At 37.5% G+C, this 23,701-nt stretch overlaps 1 protein-coding gene across 6 annotated transcripts in view; it reads left to right on the top strand.

Moving 5' to 3' along the window:
- Ralyl (RALY RNA binding protein like) overlaps positions 1–23,701 on the top strand; it is a 682,097-nt gene that overhangs the window by 275,483 nt on the left and 382,913 nt on the right. For all 6 annotated transcript variants that reach the window (XM_028765821.1, XM_028765793.1, XM_028765807.1 and 3 more), the window contains one exon: positions 10,942–11,220. In XM_028765821.1, coding sequence (XP_028621654.1) covers positions 10,965–11,220 — 256 coding nt within the window. In that variant the 5' untranslated portion in view covers positions 10,942–10,964. The remainder of the gene's footprint in view (positions 1–10,941; positions 11,221–23,701) is intronic.

The following is a 23,701-nucleotide window of genomic DNA, read 5'->3' as shown; positions in this document are numbered from 1 at the left end:
TCCCTACTGCTGACACCATACAATAGATTACTTACAAGTGTATATAACAGTGTATCTATCTTGAGTCTTCACTCTTGCCTCATTGAACTTCATGAATGTAATCAATTCTAAACCATTTACCATTTAGTGACTCAATGGAAGGTACAGAGAGTTGTATTTTCAATTTGGCATTATTGAAACTAAATTTTTTTAATGCTGTGAGAATTGTAAAATTTATTAGAAAATATTTTAAAAATAAAATGTGAGGTCAGGCATTTGTGGCCCATGCCTATAATCCCTGCATTCTATAGGCAGAGGCAGGAGATGCTCTGAGTTTGAGGCCAGCCTGGTCTACAGGGTAAGTTCCAAGACACCCAGGGCTACAGAGGAAAAGCACTGCCTCGATAAAACAAGAAGACAGAAGGAGGAGAGAATAATATCTGATCATCTGAAAGATACTTTATTAGAAACATCTTTCTGCATAAAGAAAACCTTAGCAATCTGTAGCCATCCCTTTTAGCATGTCTGATTAATTATGGCATTCAACATCTTGTTAAATATTCTCCAGGACTTTACTTGAAATACTGTAGATCCAAAAGACATTAGAGGGAAAATGCCATATAAATGAATATTGAATAAATACTTAAACCAGTGGAAGGTTTACAGTAAGTTACTATGGTTATTAATGCAAACTTAGTAAAATTTAATACATCCATGATACCCTTAGAAGTAGCTACAGAAAGTATTAAATCAAAGTTTGGTGGGTGCAGAGAATGGAGGTAGCATTGGATGTTTCTCTCCTACATTATTCTGACTGTACAATCCTAGCTTAGGACCCAGGACATTTTCAAACAGATTCGATTTACTCTAGATCATGTTATCCATACACAATGAAAGAAATGATAACTTCACGTTTCATGCTCTTTGACAAATAAAATAAAAAACAGCAGCCATTGTCATGGAAACTTTAAAGTATTGTTTGCCTAATTTTGGAATACTTTCCATGTTCTATTCACTGAGATTTTGAATCATTCTTCTCCTTAAAGTGTGAAATTTATCATATCATCTTTATGTTAACTACTCACTTATAAAAAATGAAATAAATTGCATAATTTTATGCATTAATTAGTGAATAAGAGGAACATGGAAATTGAGCTTATATATGTACATATATATGTATATATAAAATATATATAATATTATATTGCTACAATATTATCTTTGGAAAAATGCCGAGAGCCAGATAAAATAGATTTTTCTAGGCAAGACCTCCTCTTTATTGGTTATCCAATTCCAAGTGGCCATCTCTGAAGTCATATGTATACAAATAATATTATATGGACTGAAAATATTGTATTTTGTATTTAGAAATGTGTGTGTGTGTGTGTGTGCTTGTGTGTGTGGGTGTGTAAAGCAAGAATAAAAGACAAAATGGCCAAAGGTCATGAGTTTGAGACAAATCAAAGGAGAGTCCCTCACAAGAATTGGAAGAAAGAAAGAGAAAATGGGTGCAATTATATTTAAATTTTAAAAATTAATAAAAGATTATAATGTTTTAAATTGAAATATGACTTAGATTATTTCCCTCTCTGTCTTTCTCTATCTCTTCTCACTTACTGTCCTCACCTCCTCTCTTCTCACTCACTGTCCTCACCTCTTCACCCATTATGTGCTAACTTTCATTCTGCAGTTAATAGCATGTTTATGTTTTTGTTAATATGTAAGTTTTATATATATTTGTGCATGCTACATTATTTGTAAGCATACAAATACATATAAGGCATAGAAACTCACATATATACCATATACACATACATGTACATATACATATACATCATATACATATACATATACATATACATATACATATATATATACATATATATTGGCCCTTGGCTCTTCTATGGGGGAGGATAGTTCTCCTTTCAAGAATCAATACTTGTCTAGTTCTTTCTCTCTGAATTGAACACTGAACATTTTTCTCTTCCAATGTTAATATAATGATGTCCACTGTTAATGTTTTTTGTATGAAGCTATTTATGTAGACTGTTTTATCATAAACCTTTTTATACTTTGTCTGGTATAATAATTTTGATCCCTTTTGCATATTAAATGCAGAAGCTGTGACATAGAGGTATTCATTGCTGTCAAGCTCCCAATACACAATGACTACAATAAGTATGTTTAAAATAGTGAATATTAATTTTTACTCCATCTGTTATTCATAGTTGTAATAATTCAATTGAAAATAAAGACATCTTTTTATGTATGTAAGAACATATTGTACTGTACATGAGTGGTATATGCACACTTGTGTGAATATGTCAGCTCCTGTTCGTATGAAAACCAGATGTGGATGTCAGTTTTCTTGCTCTCTACCATTTTCCCTTGAAACTGGCTATTTCACTGAAGCTGGAGCTAGGCTGATCACCAGTAAATCCTAGCAATGTCCCTGTCTCCATCCAACATACTGCTGGGATGGCAGATGAGCCTGACCATAGCTAGATCTTCACCTTTTACTGGAAATCTGAACTCTGGTCCTCATACTTGCTCAGCAAACAATCTTCAGGAGCCATGCACCCAACATTCAAGATAGTGGTTTTATGTGTAACAGTTTAATTTTCTTTAAAAAACACCCAAACTTCTTAATACTCTTAGATGATCTTTGTGATGCTTAATTTAAATTAGCTAGATTTATAATCATCTACAAGGAGTACCTTTGAGTTTGTTGTGTTCACAGATGTTTTACCAGGAAGAGAAGATCTTCCCTGGATATGGACAATACCATCATTTGGGCTGGGTTCCCAGACTCAGTCAAAGGGAATAAAAGGTATTTCTCTTCTGATTTCTGACTGGATCGAAATTGAACCAAATATCTCATGCTTCTTCTGTCAGGCTGTCCCTTGCATGTTAGACTATATCTTCTCCCACTGCACACCATATTTTAAATTGTTTTATCTGGCATTTTTCACAGAGAAAGAAAGGATGGAAGAGAGAGAGAGAGAGAAACATAGAGAGACAGAGAGAGAGATAGACAAGGAGAATGAAAGAAGAAATAGGAAAAGAAAGCAAGGTATATTCTTGAAGCATTGATGTATTTAAATTAATCTGAAACTTTACAAGGGATGTACTTAAGAAAAATATTAATGAAATCTGTGCATTCCAGAAAATGACTTGGAGTTGTCCCCTCCTCTCCATCCCTGCCATTTGCAGATTCTATTCATCTGGTCATCTCTCCTGTCCCTCCCCAAACCTGATCCTGAACCCATTTTTTGCCCCAGCCCTTCTTCCACCCAGTTCACTCCCTCTGATTGTCTCCTATGACTATTGTATTCCCTTTTCAAAGTGAGATGCAAGTATCCACACTTGGGTTTTTCTTCATTTCATTTCTTTGATGTATGGAATGTAGCATAGTATCCTGTATTTTGTGAAGGACAGGTATCTCAAGGACTTGGGATGGGGAGGCACCCAAGAATTAATGGTGGTGATGTTAGCTATCCTTCACAGCATTGGAAATATGGAACATGAAGCAGCCACCCCTCATAGCCAGGCAGGTACCTCAGTAGAGAGATAAGGACACCAACCATTCCAGAAAACTTTCAACCCAAAATTTATCCTGTCTAGAAAGAATCTAGGCTTTAGGGATGGAGCAGAGACTGAGAGAATGGCCAAGAAATAACTGACCCAACTAGAGACACATTCAATGGGCAGTACAAATCTCCAGTTCTATTAAGGTACTCTTGTTTCATTTGTAGACAGGAGTCTAGCATGACTCCATACAGAAGTTGACTCAGACAGATGTAGGCACCCATAGCCAAACAGTGGGTGGAGCTTGGGGATTCTTCTGGAAGAGTAGAGGGAAGGATTTCAGGCTCTGAAGGAAATAGGAACTCCACAGGAAGACCAAAAGACTCAATTAGCATGGACCCTGGGGTCTCAGAGACTGAATCACCAACCAAAGCACATATAACGGCTAGATGTAGACCTCCCCAGATTTGCAGATTGATCTTTGTGTGGGTCCCGAACAAATGGAGCAGGGGCTTTCCCAAAAGCTGTTGCCTGTCTGTCGGTTATGTCCCTTTGGTAGGCTCCCTGTCAGTGGGTGTCTCCCTACCAGTGAGAGAGAATATGTCTAGCCCCTCAAAGACTTGATGTGCCATGGTTGGAGAATATCCAGGCTGGGAGTCTCCACCATCTCAGAAAAAAAGGAGGAGGTGGGAATGGGGGAAGGATTGTGGGAGGTGGTGACCAGGAGTGGGGTCAGTGATTGAGATGTAAAGTGAATTTTAAAAAAAGATACAACATTTAAAAAGAATGTATTGAAAAGAGGGTTGTACAATAATTTTCAATCATATTCTGCATTTTAAATTACTTTGGGAACTGGAAGAGGCAAGGAATACTAAACTTTGCTTATTTATAGAACTAACGGAAAATTCATAATGAAAAGAGACCTCTGAGCAATACCCTTTTAGATTATTGTCCACACACTAATTTTGGACGGTACTCAGAATAACTACTCAGCGATTTCCTTGGGTGGGAAGAATGGGTGGGTGTCACGCAGCTGTTTGAATGTTCCAGCAAGCACTTTCTTCACCTGCTGCTGTGAATGCCTTGTCAATTTGTGCTTATTTAACTTTAGAGCTGGAAATTAGATAAATGACCAATAACTATACAGAAAAAATAGTGGTATAAATCTATATCTAAGCACTTAAGTCTTGAATTATAAAGATATTTTACAAAAGAATAATACAATGCTCAAATATGTAGTGATATATGAAATAACAGATTTTAATGAAATTTTTCCTAACATATATTTTTTATAATTTAAAATTGGTTAAAAACTGAAGCTTATTATCCCCACATATGTTCAAAGTGGGATTGCATTTTTTCTGCTATTTATATATATAATCCTTCAAATTTACATTTTCCTAAATCTTTACTAAAAGCTACAACTGGTTTATTCCACAAAACCATTTGTAGCTTAAGACGTAATTCTTAACTATAGCTGTGATCTTTAAATTTATGAATAGCAGAGCCACCCCTGAATATCTTGCAGTGATGTTTCCCATTGTGATACGGATAGCAGATCTTTCATAAAATAATGTAATAAAGGTTTTGCTTTGGCATTTTAGCATGTATTAAGCAGTTATTTTTTTTTATGAGCTCCTGAAAAGGTGTCAGTGATTTGAAAAACAAAATACATTTTTAAAAATTATACATTATGTTTTAACAATAAATTTAAGCTGTATCGTACTATTTTAATTTATTTTCTCTAATGACATAAGCTTAATTAAGTGCATTAGTTTATTTCTGCTTCTGCTTTTTCTGAACATGAATGTAAGTAATCTCATACTAACAAGTTTACTTTAAAAAATCTAATATATGCAGAAAGGACTTAAGGAAGGTCTTTGTATGTGTGCTGCCGACTACCTGTGTGTTTGCTACATGGTTACGTCTAATGACCATTAAGTAGCTGTGTACCCATCAAATTCTTATATACAATGATATAATAATTTCTGACATTACCTATTTTAAGACCTTATCTCTGCTCTACTCTTAGACTATCACCTCTCTTCTCCTCTGCTCTCTCTCTCTCTCTCTCTCTCTCTCTCTCTGAATTACATTTTTTCTTGAAGAATTTGTTATATTGTACCTTTATGACAACACTGATGGTAGTTCTAGACAACAGTGTGTGATGGCTTCTATGATGCAATTTATTCTCTCTCATATTTTTTTCTTGTGAATCTTTTTAGCCCTTTTCTGAATTCTTGAATATTGGATGGATTACTGCTATTGTTAGGTAACTCTATTGACTGAGTAATTTTTATTGTTGTAACTGTTGTTCAGTGAGTGATTCTGAAATTCCAGTTAGAAAATCAAGACTCACTAAATCTTTCAGAAGGATTAGCTACTATGTGCTAATTTGTCTATTTCAAAACTATTTTCCTGAACCACACTAAAGCTTTTTAATTTATAGTTAATGTATCTTGCTAGCATTTTAGGGTAAGACTCTCAAGTACAAATGAAAAATTTATATTACTTATGATTTCTAGAAGAAATGAAGTCATTCTATTTTGAAAAAGAAAACTGTTTATAATTTTAGTGTTTCCCTAATAGCAATTTCATAACTTTTTATTTGTTGTTTACTCAAAATATACCTAACACCATTAGAACCCTAACTTTTAAAACTCAAAACATGCTTATTATCTAAGAATGAATTTAGCATATAATCATTATTTCTAATTATATTTTGAGGTAATTCAAAGTTTGAAATTCTGGTAATCTTTTGAGAGGATCAATCTAGTACAATTCAACCTGCTTTTAAGTTATATAATACTTAACTTATTAAGTAAAATGTAAAAACTTCAGTTCCCCAGTTATGCTTGCAATATTTCAAGTGCACAGAAGCCATATACACTTATTAGATTTCCTTTTGGGTAGTACAGATATAGACTTGTCTGATTCCACAGGACATTCTATGGGGCAACAGCAGTTTAAATTGTGTTTATTTCACAGCATTTTTCACAGACCCTTGCACTCCCTGCAAACTTATTAACAAAAAACAAAACAAATGAAAAAGCTTCTTTGTAACAGAGTTCATTCCTCCTTGGTGGGTTTTTGTATGGCCACAGGATCTCTGTGTCTCCTCCCCTTCATGCCTCTGTCAGAATGCAAGCAAGCTTCCAGAGCCTAACAGTTTCTGAAGACTGACTTCCTGCAGTCTCATTATGATGGGTCTCAGTTTTCTTTTTGGATTTTTCTCTCCTCAGGATACGTTCAGATTTTCAGATCTTTGATATTATCATTTTTATAAAATTTAGGAGGATTGGGGCCATCATGTTTTTAATATTTTCTCCTATCTCCTCCAGGACTCTGTATGTATATACGATAAGCATCCAAATGCCATCAGCTTTCTGAAGCTAGTTAGTACATTTTTTTTTTCAGTAGTTTCCCTTTTTACTACTTCTTGGATCACCAATATTTCTACAGCTTTAAGTTTACTTATCTGTCATGCAGAAACATATCATCTATAATGTGTATCTATTGAGTATGTTTCAAAACTTATAAATAAAAGTTCTTATATTATTTCATCTTAAGAGTTTCATTTGATTCAATTCTACTTTTCATTCCTGTTGGTAAGTGGTAATATTTTGTTTCTATTTATTCACTTTTCATCCCATTCACTACCCTCTCTCTCAGGGCTCCCTCCTACAATTCCTGCCCTCATTCTCCCTCTTCTCCTCTGAGTAGGTAGAGCCCCTCCTGGGTATCCCCTCACCCTGACACATCAGGGCTAGGTGCTTCTTCTCTCATTGAGGCCAGACAAGGCAGCCTAGCTAGAACATATTCCATAGACAGGCAACATATTTTGAGATGACCCCTGCTCCAGGTTTTAGGGACCTACATGAAGTCTAAGCTGTACATCTGCTACATATGTGCTATGTGCCTAGGTTCTGCCCATGTAAGCTCCCTGGTTGGTGGTTCAGTCTCTGACAGGAGGGTCCCAAATAGCTGTTTTTGTTCGTCTTCCTGTGGAGTTTCTATCCCCTACATGGCGCTCAATTCTTCCCCCAATTCTTTCATAAGTCTCCCCCAATGTCCATCTACTATTTGGCTGTGAGTCTCTGCATCTTTTTGAGTCAGCATCTGCATGGGACCTCTCAGGACAGTTATACTGGGCTCCTGTAAAAAAGGTAACAGAGTATCATAAATTGTATCAGGAATTGGGGATTATTTGTGGGATGAGACTCTAGTTGGGCCAGTTATTGCTTGACTATTGCCTCAGTCTCTGCTCCATCTCCTTTCCCTAGATTTCTTGTAGGCAGGATAAATTTGGGTCAGAAGTTTTGTGGATAGGGGCTATGTCTTTTAAACTTATAAAGCTATAGGAGTTTTTGGTTGGACCGTTAAGATGGCAAGTTTTATGTGGCAGATTATCTGACCTCTACTTTTTAAAAAATGGTTATGCCTTTTGGCATATGCATTTGAGTTACAACAGAAGTTGGCCATCATGTTTTTGTTGTTGTTGTGGGTTTGCAGTTTTTCTGTGTTATACTTTTTTTTTATTTTGGAACATAGATTCCCCCAAAATATTTTATTTTTACCCATTATTAAGGTTCAGTTCTTCCAAGTCTAATCATAAATACACAGGAAATATACTGGGAAAACCCTGAGTTAGTCTTGTTTTTTCTGTGGTCTTTTTAAATTACTAGCTCACAGCTTTTCAACCACATCATAATCCTGACCCCTTTGTTTGTAGTCTTAGATATAAGTATAGATTCAAGGTCTTCTCTCAGCAGACTCCACTTTTTCTTCTCTGCATAGCTCTCATCCTAAGAAGACTTCATCGTCATGTGAAGCCTTCTCTGACATTTTGAAGTCTTGTCTCTGACCCCTTGTGTCAGTGATTTACCATCTGTGCTTGTCATAATCCCAACTATTATTTGCCCATTGCTTTCTGATCTTGTGTACCTGTCCAGACCAACAGAAAGGACAAACTGTGCCATACTTTTTCTTTCAGATGTCATATCTCTTCACTGTTTGAACTAAGTGAACTAAGTGTTTGAAGTAAGTTTGAACAAAGTGTTCTTGACTCTCAGCCAGTAGAGTCTTGCCAAGGAGACAAACATCAATCACATGTAATGTCTGAATAACAGATATTTCCTCTATTATTACCTGTTTTTTTGTAGGTATTTGAATCATTTGTTCTCCATATGTCATCATGGTTGTGATACTTTTCCTCAATGGACCAACAACTCATGTAATAGAGGTACATAAGCTACGTAGTTCAGTAGTAGTGTAGAAACAGGACAGTGGCAACTAATTCTAGAATAGATTTTGTAATATGTTGATGTGATAATACAGACAATTTCAATAGTACTCTCATGGTCATTCATGCTGGTAGAGAATAGTAAAACACTCTTAATGGGAGAGAAAGGCCTACAGATTTCAGAGTACTTAGTATTAGTGTTAAAATCCCAAATTATTCTTAAAAATTAACATTTTACTGGGTCTTTATATGTAAGCCAGGAATGTACTATATCTAACTGGCCTGAAACTCACAGAGGTCTGCTTGTATCTGTATCCCCAGTACTTAGCATAAAGGAGTACACCAACCTTCCCAGCTCTATTTGGTGTCTTAAGTTTGTCTTGAGATTCATTTCATATATCTGGTAAAAGATGATGTAAAGGTAGCACTTATAAGGAGGTCTCAGAGTGGTGCAACCTCACATTGAATTGTTCCAGAAATCACTACTTCAACTTCATCCAGGTGACCTCATCTAAGAGTTTCCATGGTTGCTTCCTAACCAGCAGGTTCCTGATTATAAATGTCAGCCATAAGAATTGCTTACCCTTGATTATGTCACAGACACACTTTAAAAAACATTTGCCATATACCTATAAAATGAAAATATGTTTTCTGAGGTTTGTAATATAGATATTGGCATGTACTAGTAAGAAAAGGTAATTTACAATAGACTATACAAAGAAGTTGATGTTTTAGTATGTACTTTAATTTTTTGTTGCATTTTTAAAACTGTCTTAAGTTATACAATATGTATAGTTTAAGGATTAGAAAAAATATCAGTTTTAATTTCTACAATCCTAGCTTGAATATTTCATGATGAAAGAACAAGTCAAATGTGGCTAAGCTGGAAAATGTAAGGCAATTTTAAAATTATTCATTTCAATAATTGGATTTAACTTTTATGTAAATTGCTTAATGTTCTATTTATTAGATCTACCTTTATTAAAATGACACATGTGAGGGTCTGTTTTGAAATGAAGTTATACTCACTTCAGATACAATAATGAACAGCTTTATTTGAAACATTTTACTGCTTCTAGGCGGTGCTTCACTTCTAGAGCATTTCTTTTAAATGCATAGTGGGTGATTTCTCAGGCATACTCAATTTCTGTGACTTTTTGATTTCTATGAGATTAACAATTAAATGAAAAGTGTCATTTAAATTGATTATTAAGCCAATTGCATTTGTCTTTTTATAGCTGAAGTATTTTAAATTCGTGTTCATATAAACATGTTTGTAACTATCTCCAAGAAAATGGACTGTTGGCTATACTTAAGCAATGGCCCTTCCCACTGAAGAGTAGAATTCTCCAAAGGTTTCTCTTTCACATAAGGGTTTCTCCAAACAGAAGAGGGTGCCTGGAAAACATGAAGATTCAATAAATATGACTATGGATTTTAAGGCCTTCAAACAAAAACTTTATTGAGTTTACTTAAAACATAAAACTGAAGGGGAAAAGCTCCAGTTTTCCTGTATAATTTTCTGATTATTGATAGATAATGGCTGTACATGTATTTTTGTTTGCATTTGACTGGAGTAACATATATGGTTGGTTCAATTGAATATGACAAACAGAACTAATCATTCTTTCTTCATGCAAGAAATCCTAATCAAATTTCTGTTATTAACACCTTTTCTTTTTTCTTTCTCTTAGCCTTTAATGTAATCCATTTTTGGCTTCTCAACATAGGATCCCTTTGCTGAAGCAGATAACCATTTATCTGTTACAGAGCAGCAGACTGCCTACACTCAGACATTACAGTGTTCATGTTTCTATATATCCCTTTTTGTTAGACTTGCACATGCAGACTTTCCTAGTCTTTTCACAGAATAAAGTGGTTTATTCCTTAAATTTTCTTAAGCAAAAAACTATAGCTATACATAAAATTAAAAACAACTGTGCAACAGTCATTTGGGGCTGAATATTAGATACAAAATTGAGGCATTAAAAACTATGTAATTAATTATGAGTATTTTCCAAAAGTGTTTACAGATGTGTACTTTTGATATTTACTTTAAAAAAAAACAGAACTATTAATAATATTCAGGAATTGATTTCCAGATGAAAAGTTTCACCCTGTTCAAAGCAAGAGATATCTGTTGAATTTAATTATCTTATTGTCTGATCTTTTTGTTTCTTTGTTTGTTTAAGGATTAAAACAAGGTGAACCAACCATGACGGGCAAAACACAAACAAGCAATGTTACCAATAAGAATGACCCCAAGTCCATCAACTCCCGGGTTTTCATCGGCAATTTGAATACAGCCATTGTCAAAAAAGTTGACATTGAAGCTATTTTTTCAAAGTATGGAAAAATCGTTGGCTGCTCTGTTCACAAAGGGTATGCTTTCGTTCAGTACATGAGTGAGCGTCATGCAAGAGCCGCGGTGGCTGGAGAAAATGCCAGGGTCATCGCAGGCCAGCCTCTTGGTAAGCTGTGCCTCATTGCATGTTTCCCTTTATTTCAGTATGCTTACATTGGCTGTTCAGGTGATTTGTTAAAGGCTAGCAGCTCCATAATATCTCTTGCTTCCTTAACTAGTTATGTGTTAGAAATTTTCAGTTCAATAAGTATCATTTTACATGTAGCTATTATGATCTCAACAAACATAAAGTTGTGATTAAAGCTGTTTGTAATATTAATAGCCTCGACCAATTCTGATACAGTAAAACACAATGTATGTATCTATTTTAAGTTTATTTGACTTGAAATAGTATAAAACTTTCACAAACATATGGTAAGTTTAGTGATCTTGAGTATGAGATTCTTTCTGAAAGGATAATTTATTTTCTTTATTTACAATTTTTACTTAGGAGCAAGGTTTAAAATAGTAAAAAGAAATACATTTTCCAGACTAGAAAAGTTCTTAACTCACTTTCCTCTAAATAGTTAGAAACTGTGTTTATTATACATCCTCTGCACATCCTGTGTTCACTTTATGCTTTATATCCAAGGAATAATACTGACTGAAATTTTGCCAAGAAAAGACAGTACATTTTGAGGTGAAATAAAAAAGAGAAAATGTTTGAAATTATTCAAAAGACAAAAATATCATTTATTTTCCCATGTGAAAAATACAATGTCTATCAATGTTTGTCTAGTTTATATTTCTTATTCTGTAAAGATTCATATTCCAAATTGATTATATATTTTATTGAATATTTAACAGATGTCTTTAAATATAACTTGATTTTCCCCCTACACTGTCTGTTTTGTAACTTTTCTGTAACGGTTGTGAGAATCCCTAACTGTAGTTTTTAAAACAGAAACGCCAATCCCTCCCTTCTGTCTATATTTCAGATGCAATCTAGAATCTCCTATTAAGTGCATCCCAATCTCTGCCTTTATCTCAGTCTGTGATAGAGCTTCTTACATAGCCACCACTGAATACCAGGGGCCTATGGAAAGGCTCTTTATCTCTGTGCACTCTGGAATGTTCTATTTTATTTATAAACAAACTATGTAAGTAACCTGCATTTAATCCTCTAAGGAATTCATACAGAACATGTTTATACTCCGTTGTGTACCATCTATACAGCCACATCTTCAGTCACAGCTCTGAGTCCTGCTGGCAGCCTTGAGATGCCTCCTGCATGGCAGGAATGCTCCTGTTTAAGAGGCTGTGGATCTCTGCTAGTTCTTAGTTCCCTTGATTGTTCTGAACTTTACATCCACAGAGAGGCCTTTATGATAGATTTAAATTCTTTCCTTTACTACAGATTCTTGCATACTGTCTAATGCATTTGTATCATCACTATTAAGATTTTTTTTTGTTTATGAGGTTGAACCCGTCATGTACACAAGCAAAAAATCAAGAGCGTGTCAAACAATTAAAAAGTACTGAGCGAACAAATGGGACAAGCATGAAAAATACTGCACTATCAAATTTCATCAATTCAGGAAAATGTCTATTGCCAGAAATAAAGGAAAACAGCTATAAATCCTGGTACAAGGAGGCTGAGTGCTGGAGTGTCTGCACTCATCCTGGGTTATACATTGAGACAAACAGTAAAACATATGGAAGCTATGGCATTCATTAAAATGTGAGTGATGTCTGAGGTATAATTGTAAAAACATAAAATGTTTTTATATATTATCTGATATAAATCCCTAACATATGTGAAATGCTAGTCTTTATTTTTATCTGCATCTTTCATTTTTCTAGTGTAAAGAAAGGTAATATTTTCCAATAGTCTTGTCTGTTTTCCAGGTATTCATTTTGTTTCCTTCATATCTACATTTCCAATACTTACCTTGATATTGGAGTTCCAGTGATTTGCCTCTTTATTAAGTATTATAATAAAAAGTTTTCTTCAGAAACATATTCTTGGTAATTTCAGGGTCAATCTATTGCCTGTGTCCTCATTACTGTGAAACTAGCATAACCTTATAGAAACACATTTGTTTATTATTCTTTTAAAAATAATTATGAATATAAAGTCAGTTCTAACTCTGATTTATTTGGAACTGAACGGTAGCTAATTCTCTGGAGTCCTGATTTCTATCACCACTCAGGTGATCACTATCTCTAAAATAATAGAACAAAGAGACAGGTGTATAACTCTAAACTTAGTGGCCTATCTTCACAAAGTCAAGGGATAAAAATGATGATCTCAGATTGCTGTGCACTGAGAAGCAGAGTTAGATGCTGGCTGTAATGGTATTGTTTAAATGCTTAGACATACTTGTTGCTCTTCTCAGTGTTTCTCTCAGCATAATACCTAAATCCATGCTAAAGACTTTACTTATTTAGGTGGAAGCTAACTTATTAGCTATTATATCATATCATATCATATCATATCATATCATATCATATCATATCATATCATATCATCATACCATACCATACTATATTATATTTTGCCTAAATTGGAAGATTTCCATGCAAAGCAGGTGCTTTGAAATTTGACTAGTAATGTTGCTTTTTAGTACAAGTGCCTGAATATAAACATATTTTTCTTATTTATTTATTTATTTATTTATTTATTTTACCTATTAAATTTACCTCCTTCTCACTGCCCCCTCCCATTCAGTCCATCTCCTATCTCCCCAAACCCCATTTCCTCTGAGCAGGTGCCCACCCCCAGGTATCTCCTCATCCTGGTGCTCCAAGGGTCTCCAAACCTAGGTGCTTCCTCTCCCAGTAAGGCCAGATAAGGCATCCCAACTAGAAGAACATATCCCACATACAGGCAACAGCTTTTGGGATAGCCCCTGTTCCAGTTGTTTAGGAGTCACATGAAGACCAAGCTGTGCATATGCTACATATGAGTGGGGAGGCCTAGGTCCAGCCTGTGCATCCTCTTTCTCTGTGGTTCAGTCTCTGAGAGCCTGTAGAGTTCAGGATAGTTGACTCTGTTAGTATTCCTATGAAGTTCCTATCTCCTTAGGGGTTGCAATCCTTATTTCAGTTCTTCCATAAGACTCCCCAAGATCTATCCTAGTTTTTCTGTGGGTATCTGCATCTATTTGAGTCAGCTGGTGGGTGGAGCCTCTCAAAGGACAGCCATGTCTGCAAGCACCACTTTTTATTAACTCTAATTAACTCTAATCATTAGAAATTGAGGCAAAAGCTTGATACCCAGTTGTTCTGAGTTGGAGTTGATTTCATAGTAATGAGAGATCAAAGCTTCATTTTCCAAGCCTCATGCTCACCTTCATCTTCAGTAACTATTCATATCTTCTGTTGATTTGGGCAAAACATGACTTCAAGTAAACTGGTCACTTAATTCCAGATTTTTTATTTACTTTCAAATTTACAGTTGATTAAAAGCAAACAACAAACAAAATGAAACAAAACGAAAAATCTAGACTTGCTCCCTTGTGCAGTGAATTGATCATGGACACAGTAATGGGTTATTATGATATAAAGCATGTGGTGTCTAAGCCTTTGCCTTTCTCTTTAAAGTAGAAAGACATGATATTGATTGAATCTGAACGACTAGTACTCCTATGTTTAGTATCTTTATCTTAAATAATGAACAATCATAAGCCATTTTCTGTAGAGCAATATTTTTATATCTACATTTTAAAAATAGAATTAAGAAGTTAAATATCAGTACTAAGTAAAATTCAATATCCTCATGCAAGTTCTTACTTTTATGAAATTACAGATAAATGCTGAAATTTAGAATATTTCTGTTAAAAACTAATGCTAATTAAATTGTGGGGAAAATTACAGGTAGCTGCTGTGGAGTCCCAGTGGGTTTCCACTCACTCTGCAGCGGGTCCCACATGAGGGAGGAGGTCTAAGGTTCCAGAGCCTGGGGTTTTGGTTGCGGCAGGCCCCAATGACACGAGGAAGTCCTTGGTTTCAAAAGGTTTATTGTCATGGCAGATGGTGGAAGGACATGGAAGTATGCCCCATAAAATTCAGGGCAGTCCCCAGTTATATAGGGAGGGAAAAAAGGGGGAGGATATGGGGAGGCATGCTTAATTTGCTCTGCTCTCTGGCCTTCATTAGTATTCTGCCAGTTCTCACACAGAGTCTCGGGGTTCTAGGCACCTGCCCAGCCATGACCCAGAATACCCTTACATAGGCCCACATATCCTCCCCTTTACTTTTTAAAAAAGGGGGGGGGGTCACTGTGGTGAAAATTTTTGATGAGGAAGCCAAAATAAAGCACTATGTAGGCCAGAGGGGTTAGCACAATTAAGTCACAAGCTAAGGGGAGTTTGGGGGGATAGGGAAGGCAATGGATCATTTAATCAATTGATTACAGTTAGAGGTGGTACAGTTTGAGGGTAATAACATCTGACTAATCTAGATTGCCATTATGTTTTCCTCACTAACATGTAACTTTAGCTATTTGACTTTGGAAAAAGAGTTCCTTTGTAGCTGGAAGGTCTGAATCTCTCTGTAGGACTCAGTGAGCATCTCTGGATCTCAGCATGTCTCTGGAATCTGTCAGGTGGTGTGGCTGCAAGAAGACAGTATGGCATCATAGGCAGGTTCCAGGAGGTGGCGTTGTCTCTGCTGGACTTGTGGGAGCACCTGTAGAATTATCACAACAGGGAAGCAGCACCCAGGCAGGGGGATGTCTGCAAAGGGTGTGTAGTAAGCATTAGGTTACTTGGGATCAGGCACGTCATGGTGTGCCATTCAGATCCTAAAAAGGCAAAGGTGTATGAGGAAATTTTAGTCTTAGAAGTCATCTTTGAGTCTGTTTTGAATGGCTGAGGAAGAAAAACATCATTTTAATTGTGTAGGCAGCAACAGTTTGTCTGTAAAAGGAAACTAGTTGTTAATTAAGAGCTGAAAGATGGTGATCAGCATGTTGATTTAACCTGTGGAAATAGATTAGATGACCTTTGAACCTTGAAGAAGTCTTAAAAATTTGAAAAACAATGTTGGGAATATATCATGAATGTTAGAGTGAAAAGGAGACATTTAAACAAAAAGGCAAAAAATTTTGGGTTGAAAAGCACGAACACTGTTGTTTTTAGGCGTTCCTGTTGGGGGAGAAGGCATTAATGGCAGGAAAGCATGAACATTGTTGCAGTTATTCCTGTTGGGGAGAAAAGGTTAATGGTGGATTTAGAAGCAGTAGAGGAGGGGCCTGCTCTGCCATGCGGTGATTGCTCTAGCAGAGAGGCCAAGGAATTCCCCATATTTTTTCCTTAAGCATCCTAAATGTAGAGAAGAAAAAGGCTAACCTTGAAGAAAAGCTCAAAGCAAGAAACATAGGTATTTCATAGGAGAGTCAGAAGGAGTAAAAGGCTGTGTAAAACTGAGTCATGGTGGGAAGACACGTGGAGTCTGGCTTGTAGTTGGCAGTTCCTGGGAGCTGGCAGGCAGTGAGCATGCAGTTTACACTGGAGCAAAGGTAGCAGACAGAGCCTCAGACCCTCTGCTATCAGGCAAGCCAGCTGGGCTGTAGTTGGCTGCAAATGACCTAGAAGGTGAAGTGGGGAAGGGGGCAAGCCGGGAGCCAGCCCTGTTGCTTCAGGGGAGTCGGCTGGGCTGTAACTGGCCAGCCGCAAATGGTAGAGAAGTGGAGGAAGTCTACGATAGGCTAGTAGGCAGCCTGTGAAAGACTGATCCCCTGAGGGAAAGTCACTGGGGACTAGAGTTCAGAGCCATTGCTCCTGAGAAGCTAGCAGGCAGAGCTCGAAAAGCTGACCCCTGGGGGAGGGGTAGAGAGCAGAGAATAGGGAGTCGCTGCCATCTTGTTAAGTTGGAGAACATGTGGGGAGAAAGAAAGCTACAATAGCAGGCAGCTCCTGAAAGACTGAAGTAGGCACTCCTGAGAGCTCAAAACGAAAGGGGAATCTCTCAACCAAGGGAAAGATTCTTAGAACGAGAGTCATGGCAGGCACTATGGCCTGAAAGACAGCTGTTCACTGTGAAGCAGACCTCTCTGTGGAGCTGGGGGATGGACAGAGTGGAGGCTAAGGAGCCGCCATCTTCCCCTTGAGAACATGTGGAGGAAAGGGAGAGAGATAGATCTAGTCTTTTGAGCCAGGCAGGAGCTAGTGGTAGCTAAGAGAGAGAAAACGATGGCCCAAAACATGTGGAGAGAGGAAGAGAGAGAAAGGGAGAGGCCTGCCTAGTCTTGTGGAACTAGGCTGGGTTTACTCACGGTTCCATGGAGAAAGTCTTGGGGGGCGCCAGCGGGATGGGGGGTACTCTTGGAGCTGGCTTTGCCCAGATCCTCTACCACCTGTAGGGAGCGATGTAGGCCCATGCGTGGACACACATGGGCATAAATCTCTGTTGTGTTGTGGGTCCCTGCGTCTGCCATGATGCAGTAGGCTGGGATTGTAGCTCAGCATGGCAGGAGCACACGGGATCTTGGCTGAGTTTATTCCCTGCAACACCGGATGAGAGTGGCAGGGCCCCGCCCAGCATGGAGAATTCTCACTCTGGTTCCTTAGGGGGTGTAGAGCTCTTGGATTAGGGATCTCTGGGCCCGAAGGTGGCTGGAGACTGGTCTCAAGCCCTTGGCTCTCAGGCCCGAGACAGGAGCATGTGGGCACATGCTGGACAACCCACAGCCGAGAAAAATGAGAGGGATTGGGGATCCCTGCACTCTGAGGTGGCCAGAGACTGACTGGTCTCAAACCTGAGGACTGAGACGGGGGCATGTGGGCGCTCATGGGACAACCCACATCCGAGAGAAAGGAGGGGGAGGGGAAGAAGAAAGCAGCCCTAGCAGCACCTGTGGGAGAGACTGTACTTGCTTAGCAGACTCAGTGGCCTGGCTAGCTTGCTTCAAGATGTGGGTCTTTGTGTCTGGAATGCAGAGATCCTCCAGGTGAGAGATTAAGCAGCTGCAGCTTCAGTCATCATGGGAGAAGCATGGAATTTTCACTGAGTCCAGCAGGGCGGGAAGCTCAGCTGTGTTCTGTAGCAGACTGAGGCAGCCCAGTTCTTAAAGTCTGTGGGTGTCTGTGCTCCTCGTTGGATGCTCCAAACATGGGGAAAAGTAGAGGCCGAAGTGGTGGTGGAAGCCTGGGGAGGCTTCCACGCTGCAGCGGGTTCCACATGTGGGAGGAGGTCTAAGGTTCCAGTGGCCTGGAGGCTTTGGTGGCAGGAGGCCTAAATGACACGAGGAAGTCTTTGGTTTCAAAAGGTTTATTGTCATGGCAGATGGTGGATGGATCTGGTAGTACACTCTGTAAAACTCAGGGCAGTCCCGAGTTATATAGGGAGGGAGAAAGGGGGAGGATCTGGAGAGGCATGCTTAATTTGCTCCGCCCTCTGGCCTTCATTAGTATGTAAATCCCTAGGCCCTGAGGCCGCTAGTCAGACCCTCTAACCTGTGTACTTTGGGAGGGGCTGTCCTACATGACTGAACAATGTAGATCTATGGAGGCTAGACTGCTTTTCAGGACCCTGGGTTCTGGGGGCACGCCGAACCCTTGCCAGTTCTCATGCAGAGTCTCAGGGTTCTAGGCACCTGCCCAGCCATGACCCAGAATACCCTTAAGCAGTCCCACATTAAATGGCAAATATTGCTATTTTAATGCTACAAGTACATTTTAATTCTCCCAGTGCAAGAACAAACTGAAAGGTTTAAGCTGGGAAGAGCATGCTGAAATATCAATAAGCAAATAGGTCAGCAAATGCTGGTGGGTTGGTTAGTGTGGTTGGGAATGTGATAGAATTCTCCTGAAAGAATTCAAATTTCAAATTATGGAGATGGAAATGGAAAAAGAAGTAATTGTGCTAAAACTTAAGGAAGTGGTTTGATATAAGTTAATAAAGATGGAAAAGAATCAAAAACAAGCCCTATATTTCTGAGCTGATTCTCCATTGGATAATCTCGAATGTCAGTGGAATGAGAAGAGTTTTCAGAAAAAAAAATGTTTTGATATAAAATTGAGAGTTCAAGACTTAGCATTTTTTTTATTAAGGATAACTGACTCAAGGATATATGAATATATCTATTACTAAAATCTTACAAATATTGGCCCAAAGTAACTGAGAGATTTAAACAAAAGATAATGAATCATGGACAAAAATTGTGCTAAGGCTTAGGAATGAATAAAGCCCCATGTGGAGTATATAGAATGGGAAGAGAGTGTTGGGTGAATTTGAGTAGGTAGAGAAATATTTTGTTTTCTAGAAAGAAGTTTCCTAGTAAACATAATAAACACCTGCAAAGACTGGAATCAAATTAGTTTTCTGGATTTGTATGCATGCATTTACTGAAACTTTTTCCTGAATTTGTCCAAGCCCTGCAGCCCATTGTCAACAAGCATCCACTTTGCCACAATCCTTCCACATGCTTCTGCCAATCTCCATGCTAACCGACTGTCTTACTCTGCTACGCTGTTCTACATCCTAGAATGGATAGCTGTTTGATCCATCACCCAAACCCCATCTCATGCCCTTGCCAGATGGAAAAGTCCTCCTCACTTCCCAATGCAAGGTTTCTCTGTTCCTTATACTAACTGGAACCTTATATATCCTGGTGCCCCATATGCCCATGCTACACTGAAAAGTTTTTCAGCCTCAAGTTATCATCCTTTAACAAGTATACAACTGAGCAACACTAAATACTGTAAAGTCCAACTTGGCGAACCAATGAGTTTGACTAGGATTTCTTAAAGGAATATGAGTGAGGGATGACTTGCAGGAGCAGAAAATATTCAAAGAGCTGTATCACCAAAAGCCCATCCTTAAATGGATATCAGCTCAGGAAAGCTAGAAAACTGGATATCAATGTACAAGCTAAGGGCTACTCAACAGCTTAAACGATGATCTGTCCAGATACCTTAGTTGGTATGAGCCTCTTTCTTCCAGAGCTTTTGACTGGTCTCTTCTTTTTGGTGACTCTGCCTGTATGAAGGAGTTTCTTAGTAATCCTTACTACATTAATTTGCTTGAGAAATGAGAGATCTGGTGAATCTGGTCAGTTTTCAATACATTCTGAAGCTACTGCCTTGTTTATTTTTTAAGCTTGGTGGTTTTCCTTGCAAGATGGAATATCTTTATCTCCCCTTAGAATACCCTCGTCTCTCTCAAAATTAGAGTTGAGAAGAAGGAGTCTAGACAGGGAGATAGGAGAACATAGTCTCTATGAAGTGCAAAAGAGAAAAACTATGGAGTATCTAACGTGAGAGTGAGGAGGGAGTACAGTACAGAGAGAGGAGGAAAAGAAATTTAAAAAAACTAGGATGTTTGAAAAGCTCATAAAGCTTATTTTATAAGTTTGCTTAATATTTTATATATGTATATATATATATATGTATATATATATATATATATATTATATGTAATACGTTAAATAGAGTTGCAACATTCTGTATGACTAGGCATCCTAAGAACCATAGGCTGTCTAAAAACAAAACAGCAGGAATAATAACAATAAACAAAACAAAACAAAAAAATCTTCTCAGCAAGTGAAAACTTTCTTCAAGTTTTTGATATGGGAGGTTGGTCCAACAAAATCTCCCAAAGTAAGCATAGCCATTTTTGTTTTCTTCTTTTCCTGATAGAATACAAACAGAAAGGAGTGAGTCTTGCAATTCAGAATATGTTTGTTTGTTTGTTTGTTTGTTTGTTTGTTATCCTTTTGTTGAATCTGGGTTCTACCCCATAGGATGATGTCATCAATTTTATTGTTCTATCTTAAATCAATTCTTTCTGGAAATACCTTCAAAGATTTTGCAAGAGGTGTGTCATCTATATGATTCTAAATCCAGTCAAGCTGACAATCATTATTAACCATCACACATATTTTACTGAGGTTTCTTCATCAGACTGCAGACACTACTACAAAGGACAGATTTTCTGAAGACAGAAATAAAAACATGTCTCCTAAATGGTTAGCCTCCACAGGTGTATAGTCAGATGATAGAGAGGGCAACATGGTTTCCATACACATGTCCTTTTTTGTCTCTTCAGGAGCTTGAACATGACACAACAGTATAGTCCAGTGTTAGTTTGTTCTCAGCTCAACAAGATAGTGGCTGTGCTCCACTGTCACTAGTAGAAGTTCATACACAATCTATTTCAGGAATACTGTGAGTGAGGAAACTGCTACAAAGCAAAAGGGAGAGTGGGCAACTTCTGAAGCATTGCCATTATGGAAAGAATTCTCAAAATTAGCTCACCTTAGGATTGAAACCTTGGTAGGAGAACTAGTCCGATAAATATACCTTCCTGACTTTCTATGTAGTCATACTAACATATTTTATTGCAGAAGCAGAAAATCCACTAACAATCATAATCTTTCTAAAGTTTCTAAGTTAGATGACTAAAATCTTATCTGTAAAGTACTTTATCACTCTTACACTGTTAATGATGTTTTAATGCAAAATGTCCTATTTATGATAGCTCAATCACATATGATTTAAGCTAAGATTATTTCTAGCTCAATATTGTCTGACCAATGTTGGGAGCCAACTCTGAGCAGAAAGCGGCTATCATCTTTGCAGCCATCTTGAGCCATATACCCTGACAAGAGATTTGTTTTCAACAGCCTACAACAGCTGAGCACACTTTGATAATTATCTTGATATACCCATGATTTCTTTTCAATCAAGGCCAGGCAGTGGTGGCACATGCCTTTAATCCCAGCACTTGAGAGACTCAAGGCGAGACTCAAGGAGAGATTAAAGGCGAGACTCAAGGCGAGGCTTGAGGAGAGTTATAAAAGGAGATACTTGAGGAGAGAACAGAGCAGACTCTGTCTCCTCTCCAGATCAGACTCCCTGTCTTGTCTCCATTCTTTGAGTCTCCATCCCCACTCTCTCTCTTGCTAGGCCCTGACCTGCGGACCAGAGCATCAGAACAGGCCATTACAAAGTGGCCCCCAAATGTGAGGCAGCTTGGGCGGTTACAGACCAATTCTCTCTGAATTGTAGTAACATTTATTTAGCCAAGTCTCATTGTCAGTCTCCAACTGAATTATTAGCATGATAGAAATGTTCCACATATCAACTGAAAGTCAGGCATTGCAGACATGATGAGGATTGCTCTGTCTATATGTGAATATTTATTTTACCAATTCCATATATCTATTTACACACAGAGTGGTTTTTGCTAGTGAAAATATCTAGTATGAAATTTTTATGCAATTCTTGTTTGGATATAAAGAATAAAGATATAATCTACATGCTTTTCTAATCCATATGAAATGAGATAATTATTTTTAAATACATTAAATTTTGCTTTAAAAATCACAGGACATGGAATAACTGTGGTTGTTGGAGCTCATCCTTCACTTGAATCTGAATTTTGCAAGTAGGTCACAGTCTGATCTTAATTAGCTCCTATCTCTGGATTTTTTCTATTCTTACTCTGTTATTCAGATTCCTAAACCCCATTTCAGAATATATAAAAGATACCCTCATTTAATCCAGTGGTCCATGAATTTTGTCAAAGTGACAAACTTCAATGTAACAAAACATCCTCTGGTGGTTACTTTTTAAAAGGTATATACCATATGGAGTAATAATTTAACTAGAGTTATATGTTTTTATTTAGGGTTTGCCTTCTGTAAGTATTATTACGACAGAGTAACTAAAGAATAGCAATACATTTTAATACATTTTAATTACATTCTAAGTTGAGGAACTAGAAATACAATAGATGCAAATAATCAAGGAATGAGCAAGGCAATAAACACAAATAGTCAAAGAACAAGCAAGGCAATAAACAAAGTCCTGTGATCACTGTAGAGATGGCTCAGCAGATAAGAGCACTGACTGTTCTTCCACAGGTCATGAGTTCAATTCCCAGCAACAACCTGGGGGCTCACAACCATCAGTAGAGGGATCTGATGCCCTCTTCAGGTGGTCTGTCTTTTGACAGCACAGACTGTTGCCAAACTTTGCTAGTATTTGCTGAAGGAGGCAGAGGCAGGAAGATCATGAGTTCTAGGCCAGCCTAGGCTATCACTTATTTTCTTTCCTTTAAATTTCATTAGTTTTTCTTATATTTGGGATTTTTCCAACTTCTTCAATAAATTTCTGAAACCACACAAATAGTACTCAATGTTATTTGTATCATGCTTCTTCCAATTAATTCATACTTATGATAAATTTTAAATTATAAATTAATCATAATACTAATATTAGGATACATAAATTATGGTAAATATTCTGTTTAGTAGTATCATAAAAGTAATGCATTTTGTGTCCTTACGTTTTTTTATCTGGTTTGTGGGGGCCACATTGTTTGCATGCAATTGAAACCACAGCAACTGTAATCACTGATAACCTTTATTTAAAACATGTCCTAGACCCAATGGTGAGCTAGGCATGACTTCAGATATCATTTATATATGACTGAAAGCCTTGAACCTTTGCTTTATAGAACAAAGTACATTCAGGCAACCTTTGAATGACCCCGTCTACCTTTTCAGATTGTGACAGTTTCAAGATTGTTCACCTTTCCTCTAGTAACTAACTCTCTCTCTCTCTCTCTCTCTCTCTCTCTCTCTCTCTCTCTCTCTC

Source organism: Grammomys surdaster, unplaced genomic scaffold, assembly GCF_004785775.1.
Source record: "Grammomys surdaster isolate TR1022 unplaced genomic scaffold, NIH_TR_1.0 63, whole genome shotgun sequence".
NCBI classification, from domain to species: Eukaryota; Metazoa; Chordata; class Mammalia; order Rodentia; family Muridae; genus Grammomys; species Grammomys surdaster.
The sequence above is the reverse complement of the archived record's forward strand: the minus strand, read 5'-3'. Positions and strand labels throughout refer to the sequence as shown.